The following is a 24,822-nucleotide window of genomic DNA, read 5'->3' as shown; positions in this document are numbered from 1 at the left end:
TGTAAAAACTTTGGTATTATTTAAATTGTAAGGGAGATTGGTTATGTAAATTTTTTGGGTAATAATTAATTTTTTTTGCTTCTACTCTTTTAAATATTGTTGGATCCGCCGCTGCGGGTATATATATATATATATATATATACAACTATACATATATGTGTAAAACACATGTATATAAGTACATTATAGTATATATGTATGTAAGTATAAATATAATATAATATATACATATAATAATAATAAATAAATAAATATTAATAATACTAATAATACTAATAATCATAGAAGATATACATCTTATACATAATTGAGCATGAGATCAGTTAATTCTCCCTTTCCACATGGATTTAGTAGTACCCTCCTAAGGAGGTGTTATGCTGAGCTCGGTATTAACAATCTCATATAAGACTACGACTCGATGAAACAAACATGGTACTAAATTTAGTGAAGGCGAAGCCAAGCTAACCTTGTATAACAAACGACCTTTACTCCTCTCATATTCCAAATGAATCTGGTGAGTCGGACATAACTTAAGGTAGTCATGAGGTTTAGTTGTTTTTCTTTTTTCTTTTTTTTTGGAACAAAATTTAAAGCCACATTGTAATAATTGTATGCCTTACCATAAACAATACAAATTGATATTTACAGAATGTTGTGCGAAAATATTTGTTTGAAGATAATTAATAGATTCAAATTATTCCAAGTTAAACATGCAAGTGCACATTGTGAACAAAAACGCACATATTCAAAAATAGTAAAGCGTGCAAGTAAAGGATTTTGTCCACAAAGATTGGTTGTTAACTATGTCAAATTTGTAGTTTAACAAACACTAAGAATGACTATATCTGACTAAATTATGAAAGTTTGATGGTGAAAACATTCTAAATTGGACAATGAAAGCGACACACAGCCAATGTGTAATTGCCATTTCATGTTGCAAAATCATATTTACTGTTCAGCAATTTCCGAAGAACTCTGCCATATCATTTTTCCCATTTTTCATTTATCTTCATAATTAAGCACCTAAGCTAAATATGAAAAACAATGGAATTTATTGCATCTAACCATTCTAATCATGCAAATGCATAATAAAATATCAATATTAATGTATCAAAACTCCTACATGTAACATTAACATAGATACAAAATAACACTAATGATATATGTCATGCCAAAAGTTGGGGAAATACATGAACAATATGGAAGTAGTGAATATTTCGTACATAAAACCTAAACCATATATATAGTGGAAGTACTACAATCCATGTCATTTTATTGGGGTGAATGGAACCCAAAATCTATTACGATCCCTACGTGGCGAGGCTTGTGTGTCAAATTGTGATTCCAATACACTATACTCGGGTGTGTCAAAGGTGAAACCATCAGAGGTGTAATGAGTGGAGCCACTAGACACTTCGCCACATGAGAAGCCCGAGTTAGGGGGTGTATAAGAAGAGGACAACATCTTAGTCCCATGCACAGCACTCGAGGAGGAATAAAATGTTATGTTCCCAACAGTTGTATCATCTTCTGGTCCAAAACTAGAAAGAATATCGCTCATGTCACTTGTATAACCCCTTTTCCGCTTACCTCCCTCACCAACAATGAGATTTGGACAGTTTCTTTTGTTGTGACCAGTAACCTTGCACTCTCCGCATTGTGGGGCCTTTTTGCCTTTGCTTCCCGTTGTTTGCTTTCCTTTTGTCTTAGCAACTATGGGGTCTCTTACAACATTATTATGGCATCCTAGTTTAAGACTAGTTTGCTCATGTTGCTCCTTCCATGTCTCAACCAAAGTATTTAATCTCCCACATTCAGCCTTTAGCCTCTTGTAAGCGACTTCTGTTTGTGACCCATAAAAACAAAGCTTGTTAAAATCAACGCTTAATGACCCAAACCTAGCCATTTGAATAGTTTCGTGGGGAACATCATCAGACTTGACTACAATTTCACTCCCACGTCTTGCATCCTTTGTCCATCTCTTCATTATTAAGGTCGGAAGTATTTCATCCATATGCTCACATTTCATGACTCCAAACATATGACAACACGGAATTCCACTGGATTCAAATAATTTGCACGAACATTGCAGATGTTGCTCTTTCGTGTAGTACACAACAGTCCATTTCTCAACGGGTCTTCCAAATTTGGAAAATGTGTAAACACGAGGATCTTCATTGTTTCTTACGGGTTGCACGAGAATTAATTTTGCCTCCTTGTTTATCTCATTTCTTATCAACTTGTAAATGTCGTGAGTGAAAATAGAAGCTGCATGTTCCTCTAGTGATCGGAGGTGCGTGCGAAGGAGTGGATGTGAATTGTTGGAATCAAAGTCATCCTTCACATTCTCATTTCTCAACCTCAATAACGATCTTTCAATCCGTGGAATACACTCCCCTAACCTCATGCCTCTACCAATTCCATCCTTCAAGTTCTTATGCATACCCTCGACACGTTGTGTGGTGGTATTCCCACCAAAAAAAATGCCCTGAGCAGTATGCTTCAGCCCATCGTTTCCGTTTACGGTACATCATCTCGATCCAATCGCCTTTTAGATCATACGTCTGTATCATTTGCTGCCAATGTTGTTCGAAAGCTACTGGTGTCAAACCACCATGCACACAATAGCTAAACTCCCTTACTATTTCTGGGTTATTCACATTGGTGTTCACATTCCTCATGATGTGCCATGTACATAAACGATGATGTGCATCGGGAAAAACTTCATCAATCGCTACGCGCATTGCGTCATCCCCGTCCGTGACAATAGATACAGGCTTCTTGTCCTTCATAGAAGTCAAAAAAGTTCTGAGTACCCAACGATATGTATCAGCAGTCTCATCAACAAGAAATGCACAACCAAAAACTGTAGTCGCGTTATGGTTGTTTACACCAACAAACACCACTAAAGGCTTGTCATATACATTGGTTTTGTACGTGCTATCAAGTATCACCACATCCCCAAAGCAACAATAATCGTGTAGAGATTGAGAGTCTCTCCAAAACAAATTTGCCAATCTATTCTCCTCATCTACACTAAACATGCAAAAAAATTTCGGGTCCGCTATTGCCTTGCCATTCATGTAGCTTATTGCTGCTTGTGCATCACCATCCAATACCACTTGTCGACGCTCGAAATCCATCCTGTTATATAGATCCTTACTGGTGAACCCCACTTTTTTGTATCCACCTGCTTGGTCAACCATATAGTCGTACGTCCTATTGGTTTTAATAGAGGCTTTTCTCATAGACATAGATTGTGCTATGTTAGATTCCGTAACACACCGGTGCGAACGAAGAAAAGGCACCTCATGTGAGTTAGCAAGTCGGTGGCTGTGCTCCTTTACAAATTTAGTCACAATATAAGCATCCTGGTTAGGACAATACTTCACAGCAAATGTAGCGTGACAATTCTCTCTAGTCTCTTTCCTTGGTGTACGAACCATATCATCTCTATTCGTCCATTTCTTTGATCTACTCCCTTCTTTTGAGCACACCCATTGTCTTCCCATCACAACCCCACCCTCGCTACGTCTCAAACGACTTCTTCTTATGCTAAAACCAATTGCAAGGGCATAGTTGCTGTAAAATCTTTCTGCTTCCTCAACTTTTGCAAACTCTCTCTCCGAGAAATCAGCAATGCTCATATTTTGGAAGTTCAACCCATCATACTCAAACTGTCTGCTTTTCTCAGTACTTTCTTCTGTTCTACTACCCAAAATCTGTAAAGATGGGACATTTTCAGTTTCTTCAAGTGACTCAGCCTCTGCAAAATAACCTTCACTCTTAGGGACAGAGTTTTGGCCCTGAATTCCATTCGTTTTACTTGCTTCTGCATCCATTTCCTGAAAATAGGCAACATGTCTTTCATGGCATAATTAATATGCAAATAAATGGATACACATCAATTGCATTTAGTAGAAATATAAACATACAATTCCATCATGAAGGAAGTCCTTACTGAGAGATTCTACATTTCATAATTGTGCACATATAATGGCAATTGCACGACTATAATGCAAATAGACTGTTATGTTTGTCAATTGCAAGACTATAATGCAATTAGAAGAAACTGTTTGTCAATTGCAAGACTATAATGCAATTAGAAGTAACTGTTTGTCAATTGCATTGACAAAACACATATGTTCTCAGAATGTTAGAGGCCATCAATAACATGGCAATATGGATACAATAATTGCAAAATAGGACTACCTAATTGGTAATTGCATTCAAAATGACATAATGAAGTACCTCTTACATTTCCATTACCAAAATGCAACGCTACAAATATCATGGCATTTGCAATACAATTAAGAAATTCTATCTAATGTTTTTCATGGCATAATTAATATGCAAATAAATGGATACACATCAAGTGCATTTAGTAGAAATATAAACATACAATTCCATCATGAAGGAAGTCCTTACTGAGAGATTCTACATTTCATAATTGTGCACATATAATGGCAATTGCACGACTATAATGCAAATAGACTGTTATGTTTGTCAATTGCAAGACTATAATGCAATTAGAAGTAACTGTTTGTCAATTGCATTGACAAAACACATATGTTCTCAGAATGTTAGAGGCTATCAATAACATGGCAATATGGATACAATAATTGCAAAATAGGACTACCTAATTGGTAATTGCATTCAAAATGACATAATGAAGTACCACTTACATTTCCATTACCAAAATGCAACGCTACAAATATCATGGCATTTGCAATACAATTAAGAAATTCTATCTAATGTTTTTCAAATGACTCACAAACTTTTCAACATTAACAATATGCCCAACATTAAAGAAGAGAAAGATATTGACATTGATTATATTGTGTTTCTTGTCTGTGAAATAACTCAAATTACAATGGTTTTCTTTTCAGCAAATCAAAAACCCATTTACTTCTGCTTAGTTGCTTCCTGGGCTGCATTAATTTCTGCTCAGTTTTTCTGGTTTTCTTAATAACATAATTACTTGATTTCATATAGGGAAAATTACCCATACAAATAGCTGGTTTTCTTTGAGCAGATCAATATAGCAAAATTTTATATTGCTGGTTTTTGGGAACTCAAGTGTGGTCAAGGATGAACTACTATAAAGCTATTAATTTTACCTTTGCAATGGCCACTTCAATACGTTTCAGCAACAGCAACTCGTTTCCACTGGTTTTTTGTGAACCACGCAGAATGCCCAGCCACCGAGAGTTAAGATCTTCTCAATTTCATCTCCAGAATCAAGTGATTCACATGTAGGGGATGAGAGGGAGAGATGAAAGAGAAAGTGCCGTTGGTGGGATTGCCTCAGTTCACGATCTCTTCTTCCTTTCTGTTCCTTCTTCCTTCTGTCGTCCTGTAGCAGTTCACGATCTCTTCTTCTGTTCCTTCTTCCTTTCTGTCGTCCTGTAGTTCTTTTCTGGTTTTATTTTTTTTTTTCTGTTCACTTTTTATTTTATTCACTTTTACCTACACCAACCCTTTTAGCAGGTTACCAGCATTCAATGGTGTGGATTTGACCCTCATCTCCACTTACTCATCCAACGGCTGATATTTTGGGCGCATGGATACACCACGCCCATTGTAGAATTTTCCGGGTAACATGAAGTTGAAATTTTTAGCAGGCTGGGATGGCCCTACTGGTTGTGTCCCACAAGCAATTACATCATCGTGTGGTATTAAAACAACTATCTTGTTGTATAAGTAATCATTATTAATATTATATACTAAAGTAGCATGTGCGTGTGTTAGGTCAGCTTGCCACAAAAATGAACTTGTCTTTTTTATGCGTTTGAATGAGGGAAATAAATTTGAAATTTGGACAAAAAAATTAGAATTTCTAAATTGACATACACCAATTACCGAGTCTGGATAAACAAACTTAAAAATTTAGAAATTTCATACAAAAAAATATATATATAATTTAAAAGTCATAAATTTCAACTTTAAATTCTATCTAAATAATCATATTTTTTCTTTATTTAGAAAAAATAAAATCAATTGGTGATGCAGGTCCCGTCATCAACTTCATACATACCAACCGAGTCAGTGACAACACCAGACCAGCCCGATAGAGTCGGTGAGACTGTGACCCTTGCGTTCTTTATTTGAGCATAATTTTGGCTGTGCAGTCGTGTACTCACTTTCCCCCATAGACTTTGAGTTGTTTTTTAAGCAAAAATGTGTTTGTCTTCTTCATGAGACTGTGTATGCAAAATAATTGGAACGGGTAAAATTTAAAATTTATTCAATGGTTTCTTTGGGAAAAATATCTGATTGCCACCGTTTTGTCAATTCAGTAAAATTAACAACAAAGTGAAATAACAAAAACTCAAAATTTTTATCCGTCTCTTTTACACATACCCAACCATTAACTTCCGCTAAAATTCAACTTCATACGTTGAGGTAATTGATGATTTTTAAACAAAATATCTTTCCTATTTCTTAATACTATTTCTAGAATTATAGGACTACTATTATGGTGTTACTAAAGCATTTAGGTCATGCGAAAATAAAAAGTACACTGAAAATAAAAATAAAAATATAGTTTTTAAAATTCTAACTCAATAATAGTATATATGATCTACGGTGAGTGTCAAACAAGTTACATCAAGTGTAATAAACGAGCTGAGTTAGAGTGAATAAGTCATTTCTAATATTCATATTGCTAGGGACATCAAATTTGAGTTCCACCTGATGTGGCAAGTGACACATCATCAATTAATTGTCAATATGTATTTATTACCAGAAATTAATTTCTTTTAAAAAAAATTAAAGCATAAATGTTAACTTTAATGAACCGAATAAAATCCCAAAACTGATCACCACCATATCCCCCCAACCACCTATATAGCGCCCCATCATCCTAGACAATCTAAAAGGTTGAAATTCCATCATCAAAATTTTTATATAAAGAGAAGATTTAGAAGAGTTTATTGTTTATCAAAATTAAATGGGAAGCGAATGGCTGGACAAAAAATTTGTTTAACTCTTTTGTTGATTAAATGAATCTATGAAGGTTGACTTCGGGTAGTCTGAGTTGTTGGTAAAGGTGCGGCGGCGGCGGGAACTGGTTGTTGTGGAATATGGTGGTGATTGAGTTTGCGATAATTTTTATTTTTTTTGTGAGATAGGGCCAAAAAGACTGGAACTTTGGATTAATCAACTAAGTTACATGGTTTTCTTTTTAGAATAATACATGCTGGCAACTTTATGAAGTTAAAGTGATGATAAGTTATCTGCCACATCATTTGGAACTTAAATTTAGTGTACAAATTTGGTGTCCCTAGCATTACTCATTTGATATTAACACGGTAAGAAAATGACCTAAGAGCAGAAATTGCCATCCCCGTATAAATTTGATCTGAATATCAATGGTAAACGAACCATGTTCTTTTATTTTTTTGGTCAGGACAAACAATTAACTTGTTCTAGATGAATTTTATTCTCTTTCTTTTCCTAGTAACGTTCTTTTAATATGTTGACGGGGTTCACGGGATGTTGGGTAGGGGTGGCAATTTCGGATACGACCCGATACACGACTCGAAACCCGCACGAGAAATTAGCGGGTTCAACCCGCACGATAAAAAAACAGGTCAATTTCGGGTCAACCCGTTCTGACCCGTTTAATAAACGGGTGGGTTTCGGGTCAACCGCCAACCCGCTATAATACCTATCTAACCCGTTTATTAAACGGGTCGTGTCACGGGTCGTGTCAACCCGTGTACAACCCGCTAACCCACTAAAAAAATAAAGACAAATGGAGATTTCAAAACACACACAAGGGGTTTCGAACTCCTACCATCTTCATTTCTCTCAAACGCCTTATCCACCATGCTACAAACAATTTTGTGATTTTATAGTATACCTTTTGATATTTATAATGTTTCTTTTTATTTTGTGTTTTCCTTTCTTTTCGGTCTCTCTTCTCCTCTTCTTTTTTTTTTTTCTTTTTTTTCGTTCTTTCTTCTTTCTCCCTTTTTTTCTTCTTCTCTCTTTTCCTTTCCTCTTCTCTCCTTTTTTTTCTTCTTTCTTTTCTTTCTCTTTAGTTTTCTCTCATCTTTCTTTTCTCTTTCTTTCTTTCCTTCAATCTTCTCTCTCTCTCTCTCTCTCTCTCTCTCTCTCTCTCTATTTTTCTTTCTTTCTTTTCCTTCTCTCTTCTCTCATCTCTCAATCTTTTTTTTTTCTTTCTTTTCCTTATATTTTCTCTACTCTCTCTATTTTTTTAATTTAAATTTTTTCGGTTGTGGGTTTTGTAACATGCATGTTATTATTTATGAACCCGTTACACGACTCGAAACCCGCACGATAAAAGACGACCCGAACCCGACACGACGCGTTTATTAAATGGGTTGGGTTCGGGTTGAGCATTCTTGACACGTTTATTATTCCGACACGACACGAACCCGACACGACACGACCCATTGCCAGCCCTAATGTTGGGTTCCAATTAATTCCTTTATCTCACATGACATGTCTATAATCATAGCCACCTACATTTACATATATATCATTTGGAACTGTATGGTAAGTCATGATCGTGTCTCATGGTCCATCCATTTATGAACCACCAACCACTAAGAATCTCACTTCTTCCACAGTCCAAAACACCACACACAAAAGGAGGAGGCACAAAAACAAAAACGAAAAAAATGTCCAAACCCAGAAGACCCAATCACATGCTAATTTCCTGCCTATCCCTCCTTTTGATCCATACCCATTTCTCAATCTGCAATGGGGTTTCAGCTTTTGACCTCAATTCACTGAAAGGAAGTGGAATTGATGGTATGGTGGGAGCTGGAAGGGCCTGCAACCAGAAGATTGGGGAGCGCTTGACAGAGCCAGAAATGGAGTCAGAGACCAGCAGGAGAGTTCTAGCAATGCAGAAGAAGTACATAAGCTATGAGACACTGAGGAGGGACTTGGTTCCATGTGGAAAACCAGGGGCTTCATATTACAATTGTCATGCTGTTGCGGCAAATCCTTACAGTAGAGGCTGTGAGGTCATTACAAGATGTGCAAGAGGTAATGACATCAAAACTTGACTTAATTACAGTGAATGGACCAAGTGTGGAGAAATGGAAGAGCAATTTCATTTTCTTTTCCTTTTTTCCTTCTTATTTTAATGGTGTATTTGATGGGGGGTTTCTGGTTATGATTGTATATTTGAGACCCATGTTCTGAATTGCTATACTAATGTATCACTAGCCTCAATTTTAGAGAGATCTATGGTTTCTTTTCATATGAATCTGGAATTGATGCTCATTACATGAATTCTGGGGATTTTCCTCTTTTCTTTTCTTTTTATTTTTTTGGGTAAATTTTGGGATCAATGATTACATGTTTTCATTTTGGAGGAGATTTTAGGTCTTGATGCAATTCTACTAGGTAGCTTCTTTTGTTTCCAGAGGCAGCTGTTCTTGTCTGTGGGATAGAATTATGCCTGATTGGCCACACATGACACTCATGTAATCATTTTTTCTAATGCAATTTTGCTTGTTGTTTGAGAAAGAAAAGCAAAAAAGAGAGGTTGGGTTAATTAGAGAAATGGTTCAAATGTTTACTAGTTGTTGTTAGGTTTCTGAAAAAGCCCCTTTGTGTTGATGGAATATGAGAAGATGAGAAATGGAAATATGCAACAGAGTTCTGCCAAAAGCTAGTGTCGGTGCTTGACAGTGCATAGTGTTGGATATTATTTTGTGACTTGTGTGAGGAAGACAGTTATTCTGAGTGGATGACAGAAGGATCTCATCAGTGGACAGAAGGTTATTGTGATATATTGGATGGATTGTGTGCATTTTTGCAGGTTAAAGTTTCTTCAATCCCCGTTGGTAGTGTGTAGAACATGACTTATTAAACCACCATTTTGTAATGGGATTTAGTTGTAAATGCGAACTTTGAAGACTTTATTTTCTGCTGTGAAAGAAAATCCACAATGTTGCTTTGTAAACATAAAAAGAAAGAAAGAAGAACTCATGTTGCATTTTTCATTTTAAACTTGGAACTCCTATCACTCGCATCCAGCACACAAAAGCCCCTTAGCGCCCCGGGACGGGAGTGGGGGATGGACGGCCCTACACGCAGGCAACAGCGGCACTGGCGCTACAAAGTCCGAATCGAAGTCTGAATGTGCTAGCTATTCTGTTGCCTCAAACTTGATAATGTGACGGATTCATATGTTGTGGGAATACAGTAAACAAATGTTGAGCAACATTGACTTGCATAGGCCGTATGCAATCGATAGATATCTACATGGATCCAAAAAGTGAGAGCTAATGAAAAAGTATAGTCCTTAAATGTCCAGTGATCGGAACGGAGCCTGATCGTTCTCCAAACCCTTGGGCGCTCCACTTCAACCTTTTCAACGCCGCGTCAGTATATACTGTAAAAATCTATGCCTGTGAAAATAGTCACTCTAAACTTCAGGGAGCCTACAAAATATCCTTGGTAGCAGATGTACTTCGTAGTATCTGGAAGACGGATGATAGCTTCCGAAACAGTAGCTTCATATCCAGGCAAAAACTAATGTCCTCCCCAAATGTCTGGCCTAATGTCTTGGTGCTGTAAGAACAACAAAAACATGAATTTGCCTCGGAAGAACGCTTGTCAACCTAGAAATCTCCTTCAATTTGATTCTTTACTTTTCAAAAATTTGCAAAAACTCCTTACATATGTTCATCCGATTCTCTAGTGGTACATGATGACATAAAAACACCTTCCAACACTACTAGGGAGGACATATTAGCATTGGATGATGCAACAGGTCAAATCAGAACGCACTAAATTTCTTTCGATCGAGTCACAAAGTTCCGCAAGCTGAAGCTTCGTTTCAAATATTTTAGTAGAAGAACAAGACAAATTGGTTGACCATTTTACAACATTTTCAATGCGTTAACTTATTCAACAAGAAACATACGGGTAGCTGCAAAACTATCATGCAGGGCTACTGCACAAACAGAACATGTGACCTCGGCATTCAATTAAACGATTGGAAAAATAAAAGAAACGACGACATAGGAAAAGGCACATTAGATACTGCTCTTAAAGCCCCAATAAGCCAATCTTTCCTCTGCTGCAATTTACAGGGAGCTGCTCAGCCACATCAGTGTGATATGCAGAAGACAGTGTCAACAGCAATTTGCATGTTACCATAATCAGGATCGGTTAAAATGCTTGACGTTGAACACTCTGATACATTAGTAATGGTTCCCAAAATAAAATTGAACAACTCAAGTATAAATTTAAACATTCCCTTGAGCTATATCGATGAGAGACGGGTCATTAGAACAAACAAAATCTACATTTGGTAAATAGAATTCAAAATTCAAAGCAAACTGGGTAAAAATGAGCTTGCAGATCCTCATCAGAAACTATTCCAATTTACATCACAGCATGCCCATCACTAACCATGGAAAAGCTGTCATCTATCCAATTTATAGATCCTGTACCAAGACTCTCCAGAATTGAGTTGAGTATAAAGTTTTATTGGCTGGATTGATTGTCATTTTTTTGCTATTCTTGAATAGCATTGGTCCAGATGAGGGAAATCCCCCAACCTCCCTGTATTTAGATCTGATTAAAAGGAGCATAAAGAATATCAGAATGTGTTATCATTCCAAAGTGATTGGTGTAAGAAGAACAAGATTTACAACACACAACAGTATAGCACATAATACCACCAATGTTTCGCTTCTCTTTCCCGATCATTTGAATAACTTCATTGCAGCTTTGCAGCTCCTTCGATGAAATACACCAATTCGCTGATTACTGGAGGCAAAAAATTAAAAAATCCACTCTTCTCTGATGCAACCTGCAGTCAGGAGTGAAAGTACAAAATTTAGGCTTCGGCTACTGCATTTAATTAATTACTGAGAGAGAGAGAGAGAGAGAGAGAGAGAGAGAGAGAGGAGGAGTACTGTGGTGAATCATAATGAGTGTTAAAGTTTATAAGGTAAGGTGCCCAATTCAGATTTCCTGGCCAAGCGAGTGAATCGTGTACTTTGTATGGCTAGCAAAGATTGTAAAGCTAAAAGGAAAAAGGAGAGGGCAAGGGGGAAGCCTAATATCATGAGAAGATTGTTATTACCCTTTCAATTACTGTTTCGAGGAACTGGACTAGTGAAGATGCCACAAGACCAACTAGTCTTCTTTCAATCTTTTGCGGAGTGATTCCTTGTCAGACTCAGAGCTACCAATTGCACTTGGTTCCTCCTCATCACAATGTTTGCGTGTTCGCTTAACAACAGCGCCTTCTGCATCTGATGATTTTTCAAAATAACAACAGGGGACATCCATTGCGTTGTAAAGAGAAATGCTGCTGTTAGATTGGTTCATTTTTCGGTTGAGCTCTTCCACATCTTCCCCATATACCAGATGAATGCCGCACTTCTTCAGCTTCAAGCACGTGTTTTTTTGCACACTACAAAAGGGTTTGAATAAAACCTCAACCTGACTGCAGCTATCCTTCAAAAAATTCTCATAGCGATGGTGCTTACGAGAAAAATAGAGTAACCAAAGGTGATCTGATGCAACATGGCCAACACTATGATGCAGCACCGCATCAGGTATAGGAAAAGAAAATTGATATGATCCCGCTATTTCCAAATAACATAAAATTCCACATGGATGGCGTCCAAAATCATCAAATTCAAGAAGATCTGGATTTTCTTGAGCTCCAAAAACAGCACATAAAACAAACCCCATCCACTTGCTATTACATAAATGCGGAGGCCGCTCCACCATTAATGAATCTCCCACAGTTTGATTACTGAACCAATCAGGAATTTCACTTCCAGGAATGACAATGTCGAATCTGAGAACAGAATGACAGACTCCCTGTACCATAAACCATTATATCAACTCAAAAAACTAGATTGATTCAATGGATGGAGAGAGAGAGAGAGAGAGAGAGAGAGAGAGAGAGAGAGAGAGAACCTGACGGAATTTCTGTAGCATTAAAAATGCTATGTTATTGCAGCCTTCATTGTTTTCAACCAATCTGAAGCTATTGACAGCTCTGAAAAAGTACTTATATAAACTGCTCAACATGGGTGGATCCGGCAATATTTTTAACGAAGTACAATCATCTGCTTTTACATGTAAAGTCCTATTTGATGGAAGGTCTGGCAACTGCTGAAGACTTTTGCAGCTTTCCAAGTTTAACTCCCAAAGCTTAGAGAGACATCTAAGGCTTGCAGGCAAGCTAACAAAATTGTTTCCACTTAAACTTAATTCTTCTAAGGAGGACATACATCCAATATCATCAGGGATTCCTCCTTCACAAAGATTGCAGTCACTTAGATCTAATTTCTTCAAAGAGAAGAAACCTTTTAAAGAAGCCAACACCAAACCCTTAGGACCAGAACTCTTTCCTGCAAAAAATTCAAAAGGGAGGAACGAATGCCATGATTTAGGCGATTGCCCTTTACATCCACGAAAGGATAACACTTTGAGATTTTTCATCAGAGCAAGGGAGGATGGTGGCTCTCCTATAGCAGTTCCACTCAGATCAAGTTCCTCCAAACACTCAATTTCCCCCAAGTTTTCCGGTAGGTTTCCAAGTAATGAGCATCCAGACATGTTGAGGTTTTGAAGAGACTTCAAACCACAGATGGCACTGGGAAGGCATATGAGACTTTTACAATCTCTAAGATCCAGTGAAATAAGGCCAATAAGACGTTCAATTGATGAAGGTATTTTCTTAATACTAGTCCCATCTAAAGAAAGCTTTGATAATTTTTCCATCTGTCCCACAAATTCTGGAATCCCTTTTACTTTTGAGCAACCAGAAAGGATAAAAACTTCGAGAGATTCCATGTCTACCTCACTTGGAAGACTTTTAAGACTTTCACAATTTTTTAAATTCAAAATTTTAAGCCGTTTCAGAACTGAAATGGATGAATGAATCTCAACTAAACTTGTACAACCTTCAAGCACCAACCTCTCAAGATTTTGAATACCTGTGAAATCTGGGGTCATGGTCAAGCTTTGGGAGTAACTAAGATCGATATATTTCAACTTTCCCAAGTACTGTACAAAACATAAAATTATAGAATGGTTAGCTTCCTCAGACGTTACAATTCTTGTGCAAAACAAAAAAGAAAGAAAACTGTGCAATGGCATATATTCAAGAACATTACCTTTGATCCATTCCAAAGACGATTAATTTTGCTATGACGCAAATTAAGTTCAGAAATTTCATCTGGCTGAAAAGTTGGTGGGAGAAATTTTGAAGGATACCAACTCCAGTCAAGAAATTTTAAGGCATTAGAAAGATATTTGGGTCCTTGAGAAAGGCTCAAATTATGAATTTGAAGCAACCTTAGCTTAGACATCTTAGAGAAGGTTTCTGGATTCCAATGTGCCTCTTCCAATTCAGGCAAGTGTAAGACTATCCCTTCAATTGTCTTTGTTCCCTAATAATTTACAACGAAGGTTAAGTTAATTCCATAATCAAGGATCATACTATCTCAAAACAAAAACAAAAATTACAGTGCTAGCCAAACCTAGCATTTCTGCATAAATCCTTACTCTATTCTTCATAAATACATTTAGGATGTCGTCACGATGCCATAATCGACTACGTCGACCAGGTTCTTCATAAGACTCTTGACGAACAATTTCACGTCCCATTTCCTGTATCAAATCATGCATGCACACATGGTTGTCTGAAATAGTTAAAAGAGATTTCTCAGCAAGAACATCTACTGTAATACGAGGGCAAAAGCCATAACTATCTAGTACTTCAATTGTTCGCTCTTTGTTATATCCCTTAAGGAAACATGCAACATCGAGAAAAATTCTTTTCTCTATCTCATCTAGTCCATCATAACTCATTTTGAGTGTTCCAAAAATTGTTCTGTTAGGAGCTTTCTTTAGTTTATCCAATGCACTAGTCCATGCATCTCGGCTTCTTTTATACAAAAAGGATCCCAAGGTTGTAAGAGCTAATGGAAGGCCTCCAGCATATTCCATGAAGCACTTGGACAGTTCCAAATAATCTTCTTCAGGATGGTCTTTTTTAAAGGCGTTCCAGCTAAAGAGCTGCAGGGCGTCAACTTCATTTAATCCCTCAAGCTCATATGATTTTTCTACACCATGTGTGACCAGCAAATGTTGATCTCTAGTTGTAATGATGATTCTGCTCCCCAAACCAAACCAGTGTTTCTCCCCAAGTAATATTTGCAGTTGGTTTAATTCGTCGACATCATCAAGAATGAGAAGAACCTTTTTATTGCATAAATAGTTCTTGATCATACTGGTTCCACTATAAACATCCCAAACATTTGTACTTTCTTTCTTCAAGATATGGGAAAGAAGTTCTTTTTGTAGATGAACTAGACCATGTTTTGCAGAAACCTCTCTTACATTTGCAAGAAAGCTGCTAACTTCAAAATTATGGAAAACTCTCTCGTAAACCAATCTAGCAATGGTTGTCTTACCCATCCCACCCATCCCCCATATCCCTATAAAGCGAACATCATTTGCCTCAGCATCTAAAAGCAAATTTATTTCCTTTACTCTAAAATCAACTCCAACCAAGTTCTTGGCGGAACCTAACAATGTGGGATGCACTTTATTCCATACTACTTCCACAATTTCTTTGATAAGCTCTGTTTCATACCTATCCTTAGAAGTCCACCCACTGAAATTAGCCACTTTGAATAAAGCTTCTCTCCATTGCCTCACCTTTCCCATGTCTTTCCAAAAAATTTCTTCATGTTTAGTGAAGGCTTCTGCAAAGCTACCCATTTGTTTGCGTACGTCGGACGGATCCACGTGATAAAAAATTGGCAAAATTGTACCCCTCGTTTCCATGCATTCAACAATCTTTGTAATTTCATCCAAGCACCAAGAGGAAGAAGCATAATTCGGCGAGAGAACAACAATGGCAAACCTTGATTGTTCAATCGCGGTCAAAAGCTCTGGAGCAATAGTTTTACCTCTCTGAAGTTCTTCATTGTCCCTGAAGGTTTTGATTGTTTGCCACTCCAGTTTGTCATATAAATGGTCTGTGAAACCTATGCGGGTGTCTTCACCTCTAAAACTTAAAAACACATCATATTTCCACTGAGAAGGTGAAGGAAGAGACATGCAGGCTCTTGGGCTCCTCAACACCATTGGTAACTACACCAAACACTGGAAACAAGCAAATTTTCTAATCTTTAAAGCTCCAAACTTCAAAGCTAGGCACATATAAAGAAACTAAGAAATACAAAGCTATGAAAGAAAGCATTAGTCAGGCTAATAACATGAATCTTGAGCTTGTTGGCAAGCGATGTTGTTGTTACATACAACAAACTAGAAATACCAATAAATAATAATAATTATGAGAAAAAACATTTTACATACTAATAACCGTTATTAAAAAAAATACTTCTACATGATATTAGAAATTTCCAAGTGCAGTAAAGTGCAGATACACAAAATATGCACTAAGCGTTCAAATGCCTGAAGTACTGGCAATATTTGAGAAAACTTAAACTGCGTGTCCACAATTCTTTCTTAGAAGGTTAGTCGAGGTTGTGGCTCTCCCCAAGTATCTTTCAGCAAAACACTCCACTAAAGAAACAAACATTTTACAGTTCCATAAATGAAATAGAAACCTCATAATTCCCTAATTCCTTCTATTGTAGTTTTTTTGGGGATAAAATCCAAATTTAAAGATAACTATCGTGTGATAAACCGAATCATTATAATATCTAGAATTTATAAATGTGATTAGTGTAATGCATTGAGAATCAAAATCTGATCATCTGCACGAAGCTTGTGGCTTTTAAACGTTTACCTCAATAAAAACAAGCATCAGTGTAGAAATAAAACCATGACGATTATGTAACTAATATCATATCAGATATTTTTATACAACAGGAAAAAGAAATATAGCATATTGCCAGTATATCAAATGGAGAAAACAAACCCTAAGTAAAAATTATAAATAAATAAAAATTACAAAAGAAAACACCAGAACTTTGAAAAGAAAAATGCAAAACCAGAAAACACATTGAACATTTGGTTTGGTTTTAATCAGGATAAAGAATATATATATATATATATATATATATATATAAAAACATGAAAGCCCATGTAATCTTCAAAGAAATAAAATCCAGAAATAGAAAGATCTCTGGGTTAGTTTTATACCAAGAAAAAAAGCCTTGACTTCCCACTTAAACACAGACTGCCTGTCAATAGCATGACATCAACAAAGCAGAGAGCTCAATGCTCAACAAAAACTAATGAATGCAGATGACGAGATAAAGAAAATCAGAGAAATACCTGAGTGCAAGAGAAGAGAAGCTGCGGCTTCTTACTCTTAGGAAATGAGGAGGGAGTTGCTGCTGTTCTGTTTTCTTGTGCAACTTACTTGGTTGGGCGGGTAATCCCAAGGCGGCAGCAAGGCCCCCGCGCGAGACAAAATTGAAGAAAGAAAGCATGTCATTAACCTTATATCTGTCGTGACCTTACTTACCTTACTAAACAAAAAGCCAGAGTGAGTATTATTTTCTACATTTCGTTAGAAAATGTCTCAAATTTGATTTTCATTACAATAAAATAAAACATCATAGCTTGTTTTACTACACTTATATGTGGGATTATGCTCGTCTTTTATAATAAGGTAGTTTGTTAACTACGTCTTACTGCTGTGATATTTTTCATAATAGAGCTGTGTCGAGATATTCATCTTCACGGTCAGCTTAGTTTTATCAGGCCCCTACGCGTCCAATTTACAGCATCTGAAGTAGACAGAATGACATTATGTCACTTTGGTTGAGGGGCCGACCACATTCTCATGATCTCAAAGGCAGAGAAAAATGTCGTGGATCCACACTGGGACCCACTGGGAAATTAAATAATAGTCGTTGCTTTTTAATCAATCAATCAACCACACCCCACCCACACCCACCCACCCTGCCCGCCAACCCATATGTCTCAAATGTATGCACATGCGTATGTAAAGTATGCCGTCGAAAAAACGAAATCCCACTAACATTCATTCATATCTACAGCAAACGACAACAAAATAAAAAGTAAATCAACACTTCATATGATTGATCTCATTTGAACTTATAAAATTTAACCATTGTTATGAATATGAACTTCCATTTAGATACGAATATGATAGCTGAAGACAAATTGAACCAAAAATCAAATGGAAGGTAAATTGTTCATTTTTTGGATCTCTTTTTTGGTAGTAAAATGATAATCAAATGCAGCACAACGGATGCGGCAGAAGATGTATCCAAACACAGCCCCATTCCATCCTTATTCAAACCCCAGGTCTTCATCTGAGACCTAATCATCCATTTCCTTCCTCCCACCCTTTTCCCCATCACACCACAAACTCCTACAAAATTTAACCTACAATTCTAACACAGTTCATCAAAATGTAAAATAAACAAAATAAAAACAACCCGTCCAAATATATATTTTTTTCTCATGTCTCTTGTCCTTGACAATCTTCTCCTCCTCTCAGTACCTGTAGTGAGCTGGCTTGTATGGACCCTCAACTGGCACGCTGATGTAGTCAGCCTGTTCCTTGGTGAGCTTGGTGAGCTTGGCTCCAAGCTTGCCAAGATGAAGGGCAGCGACCTTCTCATCAAGGTGCTTTGGCAAAACATACACCTTCTTCTCATACTTGCCGGATTTCCTCTCATTCCACAACTCGAGCTGGGCAATCACTTGGTTGGTGAAAGAACAGGACATCACAAAGCTGGGGTGTCCAGTGGCACAACCCAAGTTCATGAGACGGCCCTCAGCCAAAATGATGATGCCGGTGTTGGTCTCTGGGAAGACCCACCTGTCAGTTTGAGGCTTGATGGTGATGCGCTTCACTCCTGGGTATGTCTCAAGACCATGCATGTCAATCTCATTGTCAAAGTGACCAATGTTGCAAACAATGGCATTGTTCTTCATCTTCCTCATGTGTTCTACCATGATGATGTCCTTGTTACCGGTGGTGGTAACAAAGATATCAGCCTCAGAGACAACATCTTCCAGAGGAAGAATCTGAAGGCCTTCCATAAGAGCCTGGAGGGCACAGATTGGGTCAATTTCAGTCACAATCACACGTGATCCAGCTTGCTTGAGGGCAGCAGCACAGCCCTTCCCAACATCTCCGTATCCACAGACAACGGAAACCTTTCCGGCAATCATGACATCAGTGGCTCTCATCAAACCATCAGGGAGAGAGTGACGGCACCCGTACAAGTTGTCGAACTGTCATGCACAAAACAAAAACCAGAAGATCCATTCAATTATTGAATTTCCAATTAATCAGGCAGTTATAAGAATCTGGGTCAACAAAACCACCATTATTATACGGCAAAGCCAACTAATCTGGAAAATAAGCTTCCTATTTCTTACTTTCTAGTTAATTGTAATAAAATCAAGATAATCCAAGCATTTCTATTTCCCACTTCGCTGAAGATATTAAAATAAGCATGAAACTATGGATCTAATGGTCAATCTCAAATCTCAAATCTAAATTCCAGCATGAAATGAGATCTGAAGCAAAACCCAGATAAGATTTGGAATGCAATGAAATGAAACCAATCATATCAAAGTCAGCAAAACACGAATCGAAACTACCAAAACAACACAGATCTATATAATAGAAATGAAATGAGAACAAAAACACAGATCTGAGAAACGCATACCTTGCTTTTGGTAACAGAGTCATTGACATTGATAGCAGGGAACAAAAGCGCCCCACTAGCCTGCATCTGATACAACCTCTTAACTCCGGTGGTGGTCTCCTCAGAAACACCGACCAACCTGTCTTTCATTTTGTGGTACCTCTTGGGGTCGGTCTTCAACCCATCTCTGATAATGGTAAGAACGAGCTGGAACTCCTGGTTATCGGTGGAGGCGGGGTCGGGAAGCTTCCCGGACTTCTCAAACTCCTCCTCGGCCTTGACCCCCTCGTGGATCAGCAACGTGGCGTCACCGCCGTCGTCGACGATCAGATCGGGTCCGCCGCCGGGACCCCAGTCTAGGGCGCGCTCGGTGCACCACCAGTACTCTTGGAGGGTCTCGCCCTTCCAGGCGAAGACGGCGGCGCTGTCGCGGGCGATGGCGGCGGCGGCATGGTCCTGGGTGGAGAAAATGTTGCAGGAGCACCAGCGGACCTCGGCACCGAGGGCGGTTAGGGTTTCGATGAGGACGGCGGTCTGGATGGTCATGTGTAGGGAGCCGGTGATGCGGGCGCCCTTGAAGGGCTGGGAGGGCCCGAATTCAGTGCGGCAGGAGATGAGGCCGGGCATTTCTACCTCGGCGAGCTCGATCTCGAGGCGACCGAAGTCGGCCTGGGACATGTCCTTGACCTTGTACTCGCGGCCGCTGCTGCTTTTCTCGACGGAGAGAGCCATTGGAGAAGAAGGTAAAGGTTGGGAGATAATCTCTCACTCTGTTTTGCTTTCTCTGCAAAATAGGGTTTGCGGCGAGTGAGGGATTAGAGCGAGGGTAAAGTGAGAGAGTGAGGGGGTATAAATAGGGAGGGGGGGTGAGATGGACGGTGGGGATTGGGGTTGGAGGAGTTGGTGGATCTGGTTTTGGTAAATGAGAGTGAAACGTCTGGCGTAGTAAACGGAAGATGATGCGGGACCCATTTGGTGTGGGTCGTGGTTTTCTTGTGTGATTTGATTCATCAATGGCGGATAAGGGTTGGAGATATTTGAGACGTGGCGGGTTGTGGTTTGGTGAGGGATTGGGATGGTTGTGTGTAGTGTGGTCTTGCTTGCACTGTATTGTTGTCAAATGTGAATCTCAATTAACATGATGAAGAAGACAATGATAGTAATACTATTTTGTTTTGGGGTAAATTGTAGTTTATTAAACTAATAGGGCTCGTTTGTTACAAAGGACTGTTTTGGCTTGACTTGACTTGGTCTAAGTTGGATAACACTTATTCTGCGTTTGGTGTATGCTTGGACTAAGACTAGATTTTTTATTTTTTTTTAATATATATATATATATATATATGTATGTATATTATAATAATAGCATACATGTATTATATGTGTATATACATGTATATATGTATATTATAATAACATTATATATTAGAAATAACATATATATATGTGTGTGTGTGTAGGTGTATATATGTATATTATAATATACATGCGTATAATACATATACATATACATATATTTATATATGTATGTATATTATAATATATAATATATATATGGGTATGTTATAATAATAATAATATACGTGTATATACGTGTATATATGTATATTATATATGTATGTATATATACATATATATTATAAAATACATATGTATATATAATTATATATGTATATATATATTATATTATAATATACATATATATATACGTATATACATGTATATAAGATATGTGTATATAGGTGTATCTATATATTATAATATATACATGGGTATAATACATATACATATATATGTATATTATAATAGATAATATATATGGGTATGTTATAATAATAATATACATTTATATACGTGTATATATGTATATTATAAAATACATATGTATATATAATATAATATATAATGTATATGTGTATATACGTGTGTATATGTATATTATAATATGACAGGACCCGACCCAATTTCCAATTTGGAATTCGAGCCAAGTCCTGTGCGTGTCCGACACCTGGCGAATGTCGGGCACAAATGACCTTTTTACCCTTCTTACTTCAATTTTTCTTTAAAATTACCTTAGACTTCTGCCGAAAATTCGGCAGAGTCTCCCCTGTATTTTGACCAATCCCAAAACTTTTCACCTGTTAAACAATCAACTAATCCACACCAACTGCCAGAATATTTCAAATAACAAAATCCCAACTCCGGTTTTTCAGTTTCCATAAGATATCAGAGCATTTTCTAAATTTCAAGGTTCCAGGGATTATCTACTAAACTCTACCTGACTTTGAAGCGCGGAGGCTATGAGTGGCCCGGTGGTGGATCCTGCGTACCTCTACGGCCTGGGGGCGAAAAACAGGTTGAAAATGTGAGTGGACCAAATATAAGATTTATGAAAACAGTTAAAAATCATAATAACCCCCATAGTAAAAATAACTGATAAGTAAGGCTAAAGTTCACCTGTGTTTAATATAAGGTATTCATCCGAATATATATATAATCGTATGCATGTAGCTTCGTAAAACTGAACAATTATATGAAGATATAAAATGCGCAAATATCAAAGAAACTGGTTTGAAATAGCTGAAAACCATAATTAAATAAAAGAGCTTAAAATCCTTGGAAAATACCACCTATTTGTACCCTTGTCATATCCGTCAATTCCCCTGGCAGGTCTCGGGCGCCACGCAGTCTACAAGAGCCGCAAACTGGCAGAATCAGGGGACTATGATCAGTCTGATCTGCCGGCAGATTCCTCGAGGACACCAAGTTAGCTCGAGTCGCTCTGGCAGGATGCAGGGGACCGTAGTCAGCCTGATCCGCAATCCTGGCAGGTCTCGGGGGCATAAAGTCAGCCGAGCCGCAATCCTGGCAGGTCTCGGGACACCAAGTCTGCCGAGCCGCAAATCCTGGCACTCACGGTTCGAGCGTCCCCGAAACTCGTGAGGCAAAGTCAAATGCACTGACTGAACTATAATCAGACTGGATGTCCGTAGACATCGGTCCGACTCTGGATAATCACCATAAAGAAAATGGGTACGAGGTGGTTTTAAAATAAATTCTTTTAAAAAGAACTATCTGAAGAATATCTGTAAACATCAAGTCGTGCTGCGGTCTCAACTGATTCGAAATCCAAACTCTGTTTCTATAACTGGTAAATAAGCAGCACCGACTTATAGAACTATTACTGTAACAATCATGTTCGGAACCATAAAACTTACTCAAGGTCAAATAAGGAAATTTATTCGAATAAACTCATTTTTAAAAACTCTTTTTATATAAAATCAAAATAAAATCACTTATAAACTTATTTATATAACATCACATCAAAACATTCATAAAATCTGATTTATGAAAGAATGTCCACTCACAAATGGTCCGAGCTGATCCGAGCTAATTTGACTCTTTGAAGGTTCCTCCTGCTAATGGACCGCTGATGCCTGATTATCCATGAATAGTAAATCACTAAACCGCTGAATAAAAGAATTAAATTCAACACCCTGCCCCCGACTTCTAGAAATACGAGTATTCAAATCTAAGTTACTCCTGAGCCCACATTAACTTTTTAGACTCTTAGGCCAGATTTGGAAGACCCGACGCTTACTGAAGCGATAAGCTATCCGACCGGCCGACCCAGGACCCCGCGGGTCCACGGCCTCCGATGACCAATCTGGGCTTCCCTGAAGGTTTCTCATACAGCGGGAACCATGTTCTGCGAATTTGGTCCGAATCCGACGGTCGGATCGGCCAAAATCGCGTTATCGCTTAAAACCCTAACCCTAGCCCCAGGGTTCGCGATTCCGGAGTATCCGGGACTCCGATTCACAATGCGTCGAATCCTACACGATCCTGAAATCACGTAGACCGACATATCCGAAATTCAGCGCGATCCGACTATTTAACGACACTGCACCCACGGATCGCGCGATATGGAAAATCCGTTCGGGGCTCAAACGAACTCCGAATCGAGATCCGCGAAATCCTACACGCTCGTGACGACATGAGGGTCACTAAACTGCACAGAATTTCATCACTACCATCGCCCACGCGCTCCAGCTCGCGCGGGCAGCTTTGGGTGTCCAAAGCGATTTCGGGTGGCCGAAAAATCTCAAAACCAAGACTCCAAACTCCTACCCTAGGTAAAACACCCCATTTGGAGTCACTTTTGTTCTTGGACCACCCCCAAAAAGTGACCAGAAATAGTAGTTTCGAAGGGCCGAAGTTTCGGCCAAACGTCAAGTCGAAAATCGAACCTCTTATCGCTAAACTCGATCGAAGCCCATATACCCATCAGCTAGAGCACGAAAAATAGATGAGAAACCATACCTTACTCGATCGATTTTGTGGAGAAACGAAGGAGAATTTCGAGCTGGAAGTTCGGGTGGCTTTGCAGGAACCTCCGTCGAAAAACATGGTTTTCCGGCCAACTCAGGGCGGCCCCGGGGTTGAGATCGGTCAGGTTGTGACGGTGACACGAAGGCGGACCCGTAGGTACCAACGGCGGAGATCGGCTCGGCCTGTGGTGGCCGGGCCGTCCCTTGGAAGGCGAAGGGTCGCACGCCCCAAATCGCGCGAAGGAGAGAGAGGGAGGAGAGAGAAAGTGACGGGGAGAAGAGAGAGAGGGTATAAAATCTGACTTTTTGGCCAAATTACCATTTTGCCCTTCGCGGTTTTTAGACCATAACTTCTTCGTTACGGTTCCGATTCGGGCCTACTCCGTGTCTACGAACTCCTTTCGGCGCGCTCTACGCAATGGCGTAAGCGAAATTCCCAAATTCTTTCTCGATCAAAAAGTCAAAATTGTCCCCATTAAATAATGCGAGGGCAAAATTGTCTTTTTGCAAGAAGATATTTTCTTTACTTTTGAGATATTTTCTTCTTTTTAAGATATTTTGTTTTGGGTTCTTACATAATACATATAATACATACATGGGTATAATATACATACACATATATGTATATATGTGTATATATATATATTACATATATGCATTTATGCTATTATTATAATATTAATATGTATGTGTATATGGGTATATCATAATAATAATATACATGTATATATCTATATGTATTTATATATATTATATATGTATATATGTGTTTATATATGTATATATATATATAATATAATATATATATATTACATATATACATGTATGCTATTTTTATAATATTAATATGTATG

General features: G+C 38.1%; 4 protein-coding genes across 4 annotated transcripts; 1 reads left to right on the top strand and 3 right to left on the bottom strand.

Moving 5' to 3' along the window:
* Positions 1–2,435: 2,435 nt before the first annotated feature.
* On the bottom strand, positions 2,436–3,647 carry LOC117614551 (protein FAR1-RELATED SEQUENCE 5-like). Its single transcript, XM_034343408.1, has one exon. The coding sequence runs from the start codon at positions 3,645–3,647 to the stop codon at positions 2,436–2,438; it is 1,212 nt and encodes a 403-aa protein (XP_034199299.1).
* A 4,883-nt stretch (positions 3,648–8,530) lies between these two features.
* On the top strand, positions 8,531–9,243 carry LOC117614153 (protein RALF-like 24). Its single transcript, XM_034342864.1, is given in 2 exon segments — positions 8,531–8,634; positions 8,636–9,243. Coding segments are annotated over 2 exon segments (510 nt in total). The 5' UTR covers positions 8,531–8,533; the 3' UTR covers positions 9,045–9,243.
* A 2,279-nt stretch (positions 9,244–11,522) lies between these two features.
* LOC117614781 (disease resistance protein RPV1-like) lies at positions 11,523–16,224 on the bottom strand. Its single transcript, XM_034343684.1, has 6 exons — positions 14,530–16,224; positions 14,139–14,414; positions 13,673–14,028; positions 12,934–13,531; positions 12,086–12,834; positions 11,523–11,809 (listed from the first exon to the last, which is right to left on the bottom strand). Exons 1-5 carry the CDS (start codon positions 16,117–16,119, stop codon positions 12,139–12,141), a joined length of 3,516 nt encoding a protein of 1,171 aa, XP_034199575.1. The 5' UTR covers positions 16,120–16,224; the 3' UTR covers positions 11,523–11,809; positions 12,086–12,138.
* A 1,858-nt stretch (positions 16,225–18,082) lies between these two features.
* On the bottom strand, positions 18,083–20,595 carry LOC117614779 (adenosylhomocysteinase). The gene is made up of 2 exons (XM_034343683.1): positions 19,659–20,595; positions 18,083–19,218 (listed from the first exon to the last, which is right to left on the bottom strand). Exons 1-2 carry the CDS (start codon positions 20,367–20,369, stop codon positions 18,472–18,474), a joined length of 1,458 nt encoding a protein of 485 aa, XP_034199574.1. The 5' UTR covers positions 20,370–20,595; the 3' UTR covers positions 18,083–18,471.
* Positions 20,596–24,822: the final 4,227 nt, after the last annotated feature.

The sequence above is a fragment of the Prunus dulcis genome, chromosome 1 (genome assembly GCF_902201215.1).
Source record: "Prunus dulcis chromosome 1, ALMONDv2, whole genome shotgun sequence".
Taxonomy (NCBI): domain Eukaryota; kingdom Viridiplantae; phylum Streptophyta; class Magnoliopsida; order Rosales; family Rosaceae; genus Prunus; species Prunus dulcis.
The sequence above is the reverse complement of the archived record's forward strand: the minus strand, read 5'-3'. Positions and strand labels throughout refer to the sequence as shown.

What these genes read in the sequence shown, in the direction of transcription:
- LOC117614781 (XM_034343684.1), bottom strand. Translation starts at nt 16,119, where the DNA reads ATGGTGTTGAGGAGCCCAAGAGCCTGCATGTCTCTTCCTTCACCTTCT. An exon ending in CCTTCATCAATTGAACGTCT is followed by an intron (nt 13,532 to 13,672) that starts TATTGGCCTTAT and finishes AAACTTGGGGGA; the next exon opens with AATTGAGTGTTTGGAGGAAC. An exon ending in TGCTACAGAAATTCCGTCAG is followed by an intron (nt 12,835 to 12,933) that starts GTTCTCTCTCTC and finishes TTTATGGTACAG; the next exon opens with GGAGTCTGTCATTCTGTTCT.
- LOC117614779 (XM_034343683.1), bottom strand. Translation starts at nt 20,369, where the DNA reads ATGGCTCTCTCCGTCGAGAAAAGCAGCAGCGGCCGCGAGTACAAGGTC. An exon ending in ACTCTGTTACCAAAAGCAAG is followed by an intron (nt 19,219 to 19,658) that starts GTATGCGTTTCT and finishes TGTGCATGACAG; the next exon opens with TTCGACAACTTGTACGGGTG.
- LOC117614551 (XM_034343408.1), bottom strand. Translation starts at nt 3,647, where the DNA reads ATGAGCATTGCTGATTTCTCGGAGAGAGAGTTTGCAAAAGTTGAGGAA.